At 45.0% G+C, this 14,590-nt stretch overlaps 1 protein-coding gene across 1 annotated transcript in view; it reads right to left on the bottom strand.

The window, feature by feature from the left end:
• Positions 1-7,465, bottom strand: part of LOC126234840 (uncharacterized) — a 284,225-nt gene extending 276,760 nt beyond the window's left edge. The window contains exons 1-2 of the mRNA XM_049943582.1: positions 7,396-7,465; positions 6,934-7,279 (exon numbers count right to left, since the gene is read on the bottom strand). Of these exons, the coding sequence (XP_049799539.1) occupies positions 6,934-7,279; positions 7,396-7,465 (416 nt within the window). The remainder of the gene's footprint in view (positions 1-6,933; positions 7,280-7,395) is intronic.
• Between the last annotated feature and the right edge of the window lie 7,125 nt (positions 7,466-14,590).

Here is a 14,590-nt window from a genome sequence, read left to right as displayed (position 1 = left end):
TGATTAATTCGTAGCGTTTTTGCTTTGCATGTTGGTATTCATGTTGCTGTAGGTTTATTTATGGATTGTGATTTTTTGTTTCTAGTTCACTGTTGCTATTTCAGTTTAGATATTGTCGTTCAGTCATTTGGAGATAGTGAGCGGAGCTGAGAACGCTAGAAAATGGAATGCCAAGTGGAGAAATGGCACACTTCCGACATATTATTCAGTTTGAGTTCAGTAGAGGGGTGACAACAGTGAGGCAGACAGAAACATTTGCGACTTGTATGGCAATAATGTCATGCGACAGAGCACGGCAAGAACATGGTTTTCTCGTTTTAAAGAGAATTGTTTTGACATTAGTGACTCGTCACGTTCAGGAGGACCTTGGAGGTTTGATGTAGATCTTTTAACCGCATTATTCCACAATGATCCAAGTCATTGTACTTGAGATTTGGCAGATGTGAAGAAGTGTGATTATTCCACCAGCGTGCGACATTTACATGCAATGGGGAAGGTTCAAAAATCGGGCGAATGGGTACCGCATGTTCTGAGCCAAAATCTTGCTCGTCATCAGTTGGCTCGTGAATGACACAGATGATTTCTATACTGTATCATTACTGGTGACGAGAAATAACATCTTTATGCTAACATAAGGAAAAGAAAGGAATGGCTGAGCCCAAACAAAGTGTTAAGTCCCAGTACAAAGACATGCGCGCGTCCACAAAAGATAATTTTGTACATGAGAAAAAGTACCACCACAGCTTTAACTTGAGACTTTTTTTATTCTATCACACGACTAGTTTCGGCGGCACATTACCGCCATCCTCTGGACCCATCACTACCAAAAGAGTAGATTTCCTTGGCGCATTTACTGTTGGATACCATGTAAACTAGCACACGTGGTTTAGCTTACATAAGGAGTCTATACTCGATACAGTGTTGTCTCCAATGCAATCACATGTCCCTAACGTGCCCACAAACAGCTCTGACGAAACTGACAAGAAACACTGTACACGAGTTGTGTTGGGAAGTCATTCCGCACCCACGTTATTCACCTGATCTCGCGCCCTCGGATTTTCACCTTTTTCGCTCTCTATCGAACTTTGTTTCCGGATAAAAATGCACTCCGAACATGGCTCGACTAGATCTTCGCCTCAAAATCACGTGATTTCTACTGTCGTGGAATCGTAAAGTTATCGTACCGTTGGCAGACTGTTGTAAATAGTGAAGGAGAATATGTTATTGATTATTAAAGTCTCTGTTATGTGCATCTGCTGTGTTCATTAAACTCACAGAGAAACGCTACGAATTTATGCACCAACCCAATATACAGAGGGGTGCAAAAAATGTATCCACTGTTTAAAAGTCCATAACTGGCTAACTAACTGACGGAGTTGTCTCATCTTTGGTAATGTAATAGTTTGTAGTTCCGGCAATCGCCACACAAGCGTTGTATTGCGTTGTTTTGTTTTGTCAGATGACAGTCACCAGATAGTCGGTGTTTTTTTCTTAGTTGCACCTATGGCCAAGCGATTCTAGGCGCTTCAGTCCGGGACCGCGCGACTGCTACGGTCGCAGGTTCGAATCCTGCCTCGGGCATGGATGTGTGTGATGTCCTTGGGTTAGTTAGGTTTAAGTAGTTCTAAGTTCTAGTGACTGATGACCTCAGATGTTAAGTCCCATAGTGGTCAGAGCCATTTAGTTGCGCCTAGTTACTCGAGTAAACATGGCGGGCGCAAGGCTTACATTCGATGAAAGGAAGTCAGTTCTGAAGTGGTATTTTAAGTACGAAAACATTAATGAGGTTCAACGACAATGGCGACATGAGTATCAAGGAGAGCCACCGACACGTTTAACGATTCGTCGCATTCGAGACAAATTTGAAGCCGAAGGCTGTGTTGAAGATGTACACAAACAACGATCTGGACGACCTGTAACAGTAACAAGTCCAGCTAACTCCCGTCGTGTGTTACAACAATTCACTCGCTCACCACAGAAATCTGTGAGACAGTGTGCCCGTGAAACTGGAGTGAGTCGGTCAAGTGTTCGGCGAATTTTGAAGGCAGCAAAGTGGAAGTGCTACATCCCACAACTGCTACACGCAATGAACGAGGACGACCCAGATCGTACTGCGGGTGGTTTACTAACATGGTGCGCAACGATGAAGAGTTTGCAGAGATGATTGTGTGGTCAGATGAGGCACAGTTCAAACTCAATGGTACAGTAAATCGCCATAATTGTATCTACTGGGCCGCCGAAAATCCGAACGTCCATGTAGACAAAGCCGTGAATTTGCCAGGAGTAAATGTGTGGTGTGGGTTGTCTTACCAGGGCTTGATTGGGACATTCTTCTTTGATGGCACAGTTACCGGTGAGGTGTACCTTCAGAACCTTCAGACATCCATTTTACTGCCATCCGAGACTTGTACGGAGACGGAAGAGTTTACTTTCAACAAGATGGTGCTCCAGCCCACTACCAAAATCGTGTTAAGGCGTATCTCGACGAAAATCTACCAGGATGATGGATACGCCGTAGAGGTGCTGTGAAGTATCCAACACGTTCCCCAGACCTAACTCCTCTGGACTTCTACCTAAGGGGAACACTAAAGGACGTCGTTTATCGACAAAAGTTACGCACATTGGATGAACTTCGAGAATTCATCGTACATTAATGTGCAAATATCCAACTGAACACGTTGCAGTCAGTAGTTCGTGCTGCAGTTCGGCGGCATTGTTCGTATGTGGATGTTAATGGTGACCATTTCGAACACCTACCGTAATACCTGTAAGTTGGACTTTAAGCTACACTTTCACCAAAAATGAGACAACTCCGTCAATTAGTTTGCTAGTTATGGACTTTTAAACAGTGGATACATTTTTTTGGACCCCTCTGTATTTAGTGCGTTTTACGTTTCGTTCAATAATCTAAATAAATGTGATCTGTGATATCAACAAATTTCATGTAACTGATAGGCTTATTTTAATTTGGAACGTAACACTGAAAAACAATAAATTAAGGCGAAAATAAGGAACTGGCGAAAAATAACATCAAAATTAACAAAAAATAATGGCATAAATGACACCAAAAATGTACAAAAAATAACCTAAGTTGCCCATGAAGTAATACATCCCGTGTGGGGTTGCTAGTCCCCCATCGGGCGCCTCCCCAGGTGGCGGATAGGGGAAAGCCTCTCAGATATGGGTGGCACCGGGTAAATGAAATACCCGGGGTGGACCAAAACTAGCAATGTGGTGGCGTTTGTACTCTAGTAGAGCGGCCTACCAAAGGCGTCTGTACCCCATGCCACGGGCAGCCTGGAAATTATATTGCCAATCCGTTCTGAAGCAAGCGTGGCGATTATGCTTCTCACCTTCGAGTCATGATGTGTGACATTAATGTTAAATTTTCCGGAGTAATAGCCCCACAGTCGGATCTCCGAGTGGGAGCAACTTTGATGTCCCAAACACCAAGAGGTGCTGAGAAGAAGATACACACTCTTCAAGTCTATACATATAACTGTCGCTCTCTAATAGGCAACGACAGACTAGAAGAGATCGAGAAAGAGCTTACAAAGATCAACTGGAGTATTGTTGGTTTAAGCGAAGTACGCCGAAAAGGGGAAGACTTTCACCGTTTGCAGTCTGGCAACTTGTTTTACTTTTGTGGCGACCCAGAAGGAAAACTCAATGGAGTTGGGTTCTCAATCAACAAGAATATTGCTGATAGAGTATCTGTCTTAGAAGGAACTTCCAGCAGGACAGCTCGAATGGTCCTGAAGGTGTCGAATAGGTATAAAATACAGATTGTTCAGCTGTACGCTCCCACCTCAAGACACCCTGACGGAGAAATTGAATCCTTTTATGAAAATCTGGATAGCACCTGTAAAAAAGGTAGCGACTGTCACTTCCAGATGGTCATTGGCGATTTCAATGCAAAAGTTGGCACCAAGAAACAAGACGACACAGTGGTGGGCTACTATGGGATTGACGACCGAAACGATAGAGGTGAGAGATTAATCCAGTTTGCTGAGTACACCAATATGTCCATCATGAATACGTTTTTTAAGAAGCACCATGACCGAAAATGGACTTGGAGGAGCCCAAATTTCAGTGTCAAAAATGAGATAGACTTTATTCTGTCAAACATTCCGCAGATTGTAAAAGACGTATCAGTGCTAAATCAGTTCAACACTGGCAGTGATCACCGTCTTGTGAGAGCAAGGGTCGAACTCAATGTAATAAATGAAAGGAATAAACTTATGAAAGGGAAGAGAAGGGTAATCAACCTCAAAAACCTGGAAGAACATTCCTCGAAATTCCAAGAAGTCCTCCAAAGCAAGTTCCACGTAACTAAAGATGGTGATTTGGCGGAAATGATTGTTTCAAGTGCACAAGAAGTCTGTGGCCTATGCCAAAAAAATAAACAACCCTTCAGGACCATTCGAGCTGTCCTGCTGGAAGTTCCTTCTAAGACAGATACTCTATCAGCAATATTCTTGTTGATTAAGAACCCAACTCCATTGAGTTTTCCTTCTGGGTCGCCACAAAAGTAAAACAAGTTGCCAGACTGCAAACGGTGAAAGTCTTCCCCTTTTCGGCGTACTTCGCTTAAACCAACAATACTCCAGTTGATTTTTGTAAGCTCTTTCTCGATCTCTTCTAGTCTGTCGTTGCCTATTAGAGAGCGACAGTTATATGTATAGACTTGAAGAGTGTGTATCTTCTTCTCAGCACCTCTTGGTGTTTGGGACATCAAAGTTGCTCCCACTCGGAGATCCGACTGTGGGGCTATTACTCCGGAAAATTTAACATTAATGTCACACATCATGACTCGAAGGTGAGAAGCATAATCGCCACTCTTGCTTCAGAACGGATTGGCAATATAATTTCCAGGCCGCCCGTGGCATGGGGTACAGACGCCTTTGGTAGGCCGCTCTACTAGAGTACAAACGCCACCACATTGCTAGTGTCAAAACTGAAACCCTTTTACAACAGAGGAGAGAAATGAAAATCCAAACCGATCGTGACATGGTAGCATATTCCGAACTATGTAAGGCAGTGCGAAGAGAAATGAAAACTGACATACAGAAATTCACTGAATACACCTTACGAGCAAGCTTGGAAAACAAAAGTTTAAAGTCATCCAAACGCAAACTCACAATCGGTAAAAAGCAGATTATCGCACTCAGTGGAAATGACAGTCGAATCACTGAAAAGGAGGAGGTTTTGAAGTTCATCAGAGACTTTTATAGCAATTTGTATAGCAATCCAAGGGAAAATTTGAGTGTATCTAAATTAAATGATGTACGTAGTGTTCCAGATATACTCCCATCGGAAGTCAAGTGTGCTCTAGATAGCATGAAGAAGGGAACAGTGCCGGGTGATGATGAGCTCAGCGTTGACATCCTCAAACTGGCAGGAGAGGCAACAATAAATCACTTGGCAAAAGTATTTACTTCCTGCCTGCACTATGCTTCAATCCCACTATCGTGGAACAAGGCTAAGATTATTTTGATAGACAAGAAAGGAAGTATTCACAATATTAAAAACTACCGTCCTATCAGCTTGCTCTCAATTTTGTACAAAATTTTCACAAAGATCTCGTTAAACCGAATTAGTTCCACCCTAGACTCAGCCGAACCTATAGAACAATCAGGATTCCGAAGCAATTTTAGCACTATTGACCACATTCTGACCGTTAGTGAAGTGATAAACAGAGCGAATGAATACCAATTGCCTCTCTGCATTGCCTTTGTTGACTTTGAAAAGGGATTTGACTCGGTTAGCCATGTAGCTGTCCTCCAAGCTTTGAGTGAGCAAGGAGTGGGAGCAGCATACATTGAAGTGCTCGGTAAAATCTACGAGAATTCTTCAACTTATGTTAACATCGGCGAATCAACTCAAGAATTCTGCATCATGAAGGGTGTCAAGCAAGGCGATCCCATCTCCCCAAAACTGTTCTCTGCTGTATTGGAAAGGGCTATGTCAAAGCTGGGCTGGGAAGGTAAGGGAATTAGAATTAATGGAAGAAGGCTTACCAACTTGAGATTTGCTGATGATATTGCCTTACTGGCCAAAGACTTCGCTGAGCTCCAAAACTTAGTTACAGATCTTGCATCGGAATGTCAGCTGGTTGGCTTGAACATGAACCTTTCCAAAACAAAAGTAATGTCCAACAAATGGGTCCCAGCTGCAGATGTGAAAGTCAAGGACAGTCTGTTAGAAGAGGTCAGTGGATATGTCTACCTCGGCCAGATTATAAATATGAATGGAGACATAAGGCCAGAATTCTATCGACGCATCAAGCTTGGCTGGCAAGCATTTGGGAAGAATTCAACAGTATTCAGATAAAAAATGCCAGTAAATGTGAAGAAAGAAGTATTTGATCAATGCATTCTTCTTGTGATGACGTGTGGCTGCGAGACATGGACACTGAACTCATTTACAAAAAGGAAACTTAGGACAGCACAGAGAGCAATGGAGAGATCAATGCTGGGCTATACAAAAAAGGATAGGAAAAGGGCAGATGACATCCGGTCTGTGACGAAGGTTAATGACATCTTAGAGACAGTAGGTTCCTTGAAATGGCAGGGGGCTGGTCACGTCGCATGAAGAAAAGACAACAGATGGACGAAGCTAGTACTGGAGTAGAGTCCGAGAGAGCACCGGAGGCCTAGAGGAAGACCACGAGACAGATGGGACAAAGACATCAAGAAGATCGCTGGTAACACCTGGCAGAGAACTGCCCAAGACCGTCCCACTTGGAGAAGACTGCTGAAAGCCTACCTGAATCCACGACTCGAAGAGGCCACATCATTTAATGATTGAAATGGCTGATGATGATAATGATTCGCATTATGTGCTGTGTGTGCGGCATGGGCTTTTGAATCGGCCGCGGCGGCGGGCAGACGCCGGTGGCGCCAGTAGGGGTTGCGTGTCGCCAGTACTCACCCCCTCCTGCCGCGCATGCGCACGTGGCCGGCCATGTGCTCGGCGCGCCTTCCTCCTCCTCTTCCTCTCCCCGCGTTGCGCAAAACACGGCCGCTGCCGGCGTTTGGAGTCCCCGTTGGCGGCGCGCGCTCTGCCTCGCGACCGATCGAGAGCCGGCGCGATCCGGCACGGACGACTTGCTTCGCACAGAAAGGCGAATAAAGTGAGAAAGCTCCGCGAGGAGAGCAATCGTAGCGACGCGGCCTGCCGGCGTCCGCGAGGAGAACACGGCGCGTTAGTATGCTAATGAGGCGGCGGCTAGGCGGGGGCTCGACGCTTTGCTGCACACTGCCGGTGGTCGCCAGACCTGCCGAATCACGGCCGCATCGCAAGGACACCGACTCCCAGGGAAACGAGGCCCGTCTGCCGAAAACCGGCGCGCTCGTCTGCGATTACACTTTTTTTTTTAGTATTCATTCCCGCCACTTAGTGGGGCGGGCGGGTTGTTTGGAGGTGTTGTAGTGTGCCCTTTACTCGCAAGGTCGTCTGTCATGACAGATCGTCTGTTTATTCTTTAATTAATAGTCTATCTCTCCACCCCCGCCCCCCCACACCCCTCCCCCCTGGTGGAGACGTGCATGCTCTATGACCCTGAGAATTATGCAAACAGGAAGCTCTCGACGCGACCGTCTAACATGGAACTCCTTGAGTGCGAGGTCGCAAGTTCAGTCTTTAGTAAGACTCATTTGAAAATGTTGTGTTAAAAAGTATGACAGGGAAAATTATAGCTGCTGATGACTCACCATGTGAATCACGAGGGAGACAGAAAATGAGTGTCCGGGAGGTGCAGAGATCGACCTTCTATGGGATATTCCGGGTGATCATAAAGTCAGTATAAATTTGAAAACTTAATAAACCACGGAATAATGTAGATAGAGAGGTAAAAACTGACACACATGCTTGGAATGACATGGGGTTTTCTTAGAAAAAAAAAAAAAAAAAAAAAAAAAAAAACACTCCATATTGCTAGACGCGTGAAAGATCACTTGCGCGCGTCGTTTTGTGATGATCGTGTGCTCAGCCGCCACTTTCGTCATGCTTGGCCTCCCAAGTCCCCAGACCTCAGTCCGTGCGATTATTGGCTTTGGGGTTACCTGAAGTCACAAGCGTATCGCGATCGACCTACAGCTCTAGGGATACTGAAAGACATCATCCGACGCCAATGCCTCACCATAACTCCGGACATGCTTTAAAGTGCTGTTCACAACATTATTCCTTAAAAAATAGTTCAAATGGCTCTGAGCACTATGGGACTTAACATCTGAGGTCATCAGTCCCCTAGAACTTGGAACTACTTAAACCTAACTAACCTAAGGACATCACACACATCCATGCCCGAGGCAGAATTCGAACCTGCGACCGTAGCGGTCGCGCGGTTCCAGACTGAAGCGCCTAGAACCGCTTGGCCACCACGGCCGGCCATTATTCCATGACTACAGCTATTGTTGAGGAATGATGGTGGTGTTACTGAGCATTTCCTGTAAAGAACGTCATCTTTGCTTTGTCTTACTTTGTTATGCTAATTATTGCTATTCTGATCAGATGAAGCGCCATCTGTCGGACATTTTTTGAACGTTTGTATTTTTTGTGGTTCTAATAAAACCCCATGTCATTTCAAGCATGTGTGTCAATTTGTGCCTCCCTATCTACATTATTCCGTGATTTATTCAGTTTCCAAATTTATACTGACTTTTTGATCACCCGGTATGTATTACACTTCATAAAGCGGACATCGTCGACATTCAAGAATTGTTCGAAAGAAACCACTAACTTACACCATGAACAACGAATGAGAATTGGTGCGCACACAGTGATCACAAAGTTTCGCACTATTAAGATCGAAGGCGAACACCTTGGGAGATACAAACCGAACAGGGCGGTCAGCTATCCACTCTTAAAGAATGTTTATAGAATCATATTGGTGTAATGGGGTGATGAGAACTGACAGAATGTGATGACATGCACCCGCTTGGGAAACAGTCTTTCGTGGAGCTTAACGTGACAACGGCTATCCTTTAAGGCGTAGCTGCAGACAGTGCGATAATATGGTTTATAGGCATGGAAAAACCAAATATCCGGAGCCTGAATTTATCCAGTGGTTCCAGGTAGTATGAATTGCAATATCGCACTCTTTGCCCCATGAACCATAGACCTTGGCGTTGATAAGGTGGCTTGCGTGCCTCAACGATACAGATAGCCGTACCGTAGGTGCAACCACAACAGAGAGTTATCTGTGAGAAGCCAGACAAACGTGTGTTTCCTGAAGAAGGGCAGCTGCCTTTGCAAAAGTTGCAGGGGCAACACTCTGGATGATTGATTCATCTGGCCTTGTAGTACTAACCAAAACGGCCTTGCTGTGCTGGTACTGCGAACGGCTGAGAGCAAGGGGAAACTACAGCCGTAATTTTTCCCGAGGCCATGCAGCTTTACTGTATGGTTAAATGATGATGACGTCTTCTTGGGTAAAATATTCCGGAGGTGAAATAGTCCCCCATTCGGATCTCCGGGCGGGGACTACCCAGGAGGACGTCGTTATCAGAAAAAACAAAACTGGCGTTCTGTGGATCGAAGCATGGAACATCAGATCCCTTAATCGGGCAGATAGATCAGAAAATTTAAAAAGGGAAATGGATAGGTTAAAGTTATATATAGTGGGAATTAGTGAAGTTCGGTGGCAGGAGGAACAAGACTTTTGGTCAGGTGAATACAGGGTTATAAATATAAAATCAAATAGGGGTAACGCAGGATAGGTTTCTAATGAAAAAAAATAGGAATGTGAATAAGCTACTACGAACAGCACAGTGAACGTATTATTGTAGCCAAGATAGACACAAAGCGCACGCCTACCACAGTAGTACAAATTTATATGCCAACTAGCTCGGCAGATGATGAAGAGATTGAAGAAATGTACGATGCAATAAAAGAAATTATTCAGATAGTTAAGGGACACGAAAATTTAGTAGTCATGGTGGTCTATAAAGGGACTGTAGTAAAAGGAAGAGAAGGAAAAGTAGTAGGTGAACATCGACGGGAGGGGGGATAAGGAATGAAAGGAGAAGCCGCCTGAGAAAGTATTAGGTAACGATTGACAAGAACAGGGGAAAGAAATACAATAAAAGAAGGGGTAGCTTTGAGAGATGAAATAGTGAAGGCAGCAGAGGATCAAGTAGGTAAAAAGAAGAGGGCTATTAGAAATCCTTGGGCAACAGAAGAGATACTGAATTTAATTGATAAAAGGAGAAAATATAAAAATGCAGTAAATAAAGCAGGCGAAAAGGAGTACAAACGTCTCAAAAATGAGATCGACAGAAAATGGCTAAGCAGGGATGACTAGAGGGCAAATATAAGGATGTAGAAGCATGTATCAATACTGTCTATAGAGAAATTAAAGAGATTTTTGGAGAAAAGAGAACCACCTGTACGAATATCAAGAGCTCAGATGTAAAACCCGTCCTAAGCAAAGAAGGGAAAGCAGAAAGGTGGAAGGAGTATATAGACGGTCTATACAAAGACGATGCACTTGAGGGCAATATTATGGAAATGGAAAAGGACGTAGATGAAGATGAAATGAGAGATATGATACTGTGTGGAAAATTTGACAGAGCACTGAAAGACCTAAGTCGAAACAAGACCCCAGGAATAGACAACATTTCATTAGAATACTGATAGCCTTGGGAGAGGCAGTCATGTCAAAACTGTTCCATCTATTGAGCAAGATGTATTAGACACGAAATAACCTCAAACTTCAAGAAGAATATGATAATTCTAATCCCAAAGAAAGCAGGTGTCGACAGGTGTGAAAATTGCCGGACTATCAGTTTAATAAGTCACGGCTGCAAAATACTTACACGAATTCTTTAGAGATGAATGGAAAAAATGGGTAGAAGGCGACATCGGGAAAGATCAGTTTGAATTCCGTCGAAATGTTGGAACACGGGAGGCAATACTAACCTTACGACTTATCTTAGAATCTGGGTTAGGGAAAGGCAAATCTACATTTCTAGCATTTGTAGACTTGAGAAAGCTTTCGACAATGTTGACTCGAATACTCTCTTTTAAATTCTGAAGGTGGCAGGGGTAAGATACAGGGAACGAAAGGCTTTTTACAATTTGTACAGAAACCAGATGGCGGTTATAAGAGTAGAGCGGCATGAAAGGGAAGCAGTGATTGGGAAGGGAGTGAGACAGGGTTGTAGCCTCACCCCGATGTTATTCAATCTGTATATTGAGCAAGAAGTAAAGGAAACAAAAGAAAGATTTGAAGTAGGAATTAAAATCCATGGAGAATAAATAAAAAGTATGAGGTTTGCCCATGGCATCGTAATTCTGTCAAAGACAGCAAAGGACCTGGAAGAGCAGCTGAACGGAACGGGCAGTGTCTTGAAAGGAGAATATAAGATGAACAATAACAAAAGCAAAACGAGGATAATGGAATGTGGTAGTATTGAATCAGGTGATGCTGAGGGTATTGGATTAGGAAATGAGACACCTAAAGTAGTAAATGAGTTTTGCTATTTGGGGAGCAAAATAACTGATGATGGCCGAAAAAGAGAGGATATAAAATGAAGGGCTTATTTCAATAGTGGTACAAGTCCATTTTGTTCATTCTGAGATACAGAGTCCTAAAGTTAAATGAGCGCTGAAAAATCTGCAGTTGAGATATCGGGAATATTCAAGCATATGGCTTCTTGCTAGAGATGAACCTTTCTTTCTGTTTGTTTCGAGCATTAATTTCAGAAGGATTATAGACAGAAAAGTGGAGGTAATGGACTTGTACCACTATTGAAATAAGCCCTTCAAATGATGAAGACCGTCTATGGCAAGGAAAGCGTTTCTGAAGAGGAGAAATTTGTTAACATCGAATATACACTCCTGGAAATTGAAATAAGAACCCCGTGAATTCATTGTCCCAGGAAGGGGAAACTTTATTGACACATTCCTGGTGTCAGATACATCACATGATCACACTGACAGAACCACAGGCACATAGACACAGGCAACAGAGCATGCACATTGTCGGCACTAGTACAGTGTATATCCACCTTTCGCAGCAATGCAGGCTGCTATTCTCCCATGGAGACGATCGTAGAGATGCTGGATGTAGTCCTGTGGAACGGCTTGCCATGCCATTTCCACCTGGCGCCTCAGTTGGACCAGCGTTCGTGCCGGACGTGCAGACCGCGTGAGACGACGCTTCATCCAGTCCCAAACATGCTCAATGGGGGACAGATCCGGAGATCTTGCTGGCCAGGGTAGTTGACTTACACCTTCTAGAGCACGTTGGGTGGCACGGGATACATGCGGACGTGCATTGTCCTGTTGGAACAGCAAGTTCCCTTGCCGGTCTAGGAATGGTAGAACGATGGGTTCGATGACGGTTTGGATGTACCGTGCACTATTCAGTGTCCCCTCGACGATCACCAGTGGTGTACGGCCAGTGTAGGAGATCGCTCCCCACACCATGATGCCGGGTGTAGGCCCTGAAGGCCTCGGTCGTATGCAGTCCTGATTGTGGCTCTCACCTGCACGGCGCCAAACACGCATACGACCATCATTGGCACCAAGGCAGAAGCGACTCTCATCGCTGAAGACGACACGTCTCCATTCGTCCCTCCATTCACGCCTGTCGCGACACCACTGGAGGCGGGCTGCACGATGTTGGGGCGTGAGCGGAAGATGGCCTAACGGTGTGCGGGACCGTAGCCCAGCTTCATGGAGACGGTTGCGAATGGTCCTCGCCGATACCCCAGGAGCAACAGTGTCCCTAATTTGCTGGGAAGTGGCGGTGCGGTCCCCTACGGCACTGCGTAGGATCCTACGGTCTTGGCGTGCATCCGTGCGTCGCTGCGGTCCGGTCCCAGGTCAACGGGCACGTGCACCTTCCGCCGACCACTGGCGACAACATCGATGTACTGTGGAGACCTCACGCCCCACGTGTAGAGCAATTCGGCGGTACGTCCACCCGGCCTCCCGCATGCCCACTATACGCCCTCGCTCAAAGTCCGTCAACTGCACATACGGTTCACGTCCACGCTGTCGCGGCATGCTACCAGTGTTAAAGACTGCGATGGAGCTCCGAATGCCACGGCAAACTGGCTGACACTGACGGCGGCGGTGCACAAATGCTGCGCAGCTAGCGCCATTCGACGGCCAACACCGCGGTTCCTGGTGTGTCCGCTGTGCCGTGCGTGTGATCATTGCTTGTACAGCCCTCTCGCAGTGTCCGGAGCAAGTATGGTGGGTCTGACACACCGGTGTCAATGTGTTCTTTTTTCCATTTCCAGGAGTGTAGATTTAAGTGTCAGGAAGCCTTTACTGAAAGTATTTGTATGTAGTGTAGTCATGTATGGAAGTGAAACCTGGACGATAAACACAAGAAAAGAATAGAAGCTTTCGAAATGTGGTGCTACAGAAGAATGTTGAATATTAGATGGGTAGATCACGTAACTAATAAAAAGGTACTGAATAGAATTGGGCAGAAGAGGAATTTGTGGCACAACTTGACAAGAAGAAGGGATCGGTTGGTAGGACATGTTCTGAGCTATCAAGGGATCACCAATTTAGTACTGGAGGGGAGCGTGGAAGGTAAAAATCGTATAGGGAGACCAAGAGATGATTACGCTAATCAGATTCAGAAGGATGTAAGTTGCAGTTGTTATTCGGAAATGAAGAAACTTACACAGGTTAGAGTAGCATGGAGAGTTGCATCAAACCAGTCAAACAACAACGTAGTTTGCTCTAAGGGAGTACAATTTTTCTCGCAGACAAGGAATCAAGCAAAAGCAAGTTATTTTGACCAGCTATTGGCCAAAAGCAGTGCTCATACCATAACGTAGTTCTCTTATGACCATTTTCCCACTCTTGCTTCCTGTGACGTAAATGTTCCCTACTGTCCTTGCAAGATGACGCATACGAGAAAGTGTCGTAGGGAGCAGAGCACCTCCAACTTCTCGCGGCACAATACATAATTTTCCAGCCAATTTGCCATCCAAATTAACAGTCGGTATGATTGTCTACGACCGTGTCAAGGCACTGTAGTTAGTTGATATTGATACAACTCTCTTGATACCTTTCATATGCATTTCCTCTTCAAATCCCGATTGGTCGGAGTTGAAAACAAATACCTTACTGAACGATGGGGTAAATTTGTTTATATCATCTACAAATTTTCGGGCAGATTCCGCAGTTTTTCTGTGTATCATCAGGTTGATGCTCTGATTGAAATTTCGTTATCCAATGTCTTGCAGTTCTGTAGCACTGTTTGAAGTTATACAGCCATCCACTGCTTCCGTTGAAATCACTGCTATCTATGTTGCGCGCAGTTTGATGTGCGTGACGTAGTAGGTCACTACCATGCACATCTTGTAAATTGTATCGAGCATCCTTGAAACGCGCTGTGGTGTCACCGCTAGACACCACACTTGCTAGGTGGTAACTTAAATCGGCCGCGGTCCTGTAGTACATGTCGGACCCGCGTGTCGCCACTGTGTAATCGCAAACCTAGCGCCACCACATGGCAGGTCACAAGACACGGACATGACCTCGCCCCAGTTGTACGGACGACATAGCTTGCGACCAGACGTACGAAGCTTTCCTCTCATTTGCCGAGAGACAGATT

This window comes from Schistocerca nitens, chromosome 2 (genome assembly GCF_023898315.1).
Source record: "Schistocerca nitens isolate TAMUIC-IGC-003100 chromosome 2, iqSchNite1.1, whole genome shotgun sequence".
NCBI classification, from domain to species: domain Eukaryota; kingdom Metazoa; phylum Arthropoda; class Insecta; order Orthoptera; family Acrididae; genus Schistocerca; species Schistocerca nitens.
The sequence above is the reverse complement of the archived record's forward strand: the minus strand, read 5'-3'. Positions and strand labels throughout refer to the sequence as shown.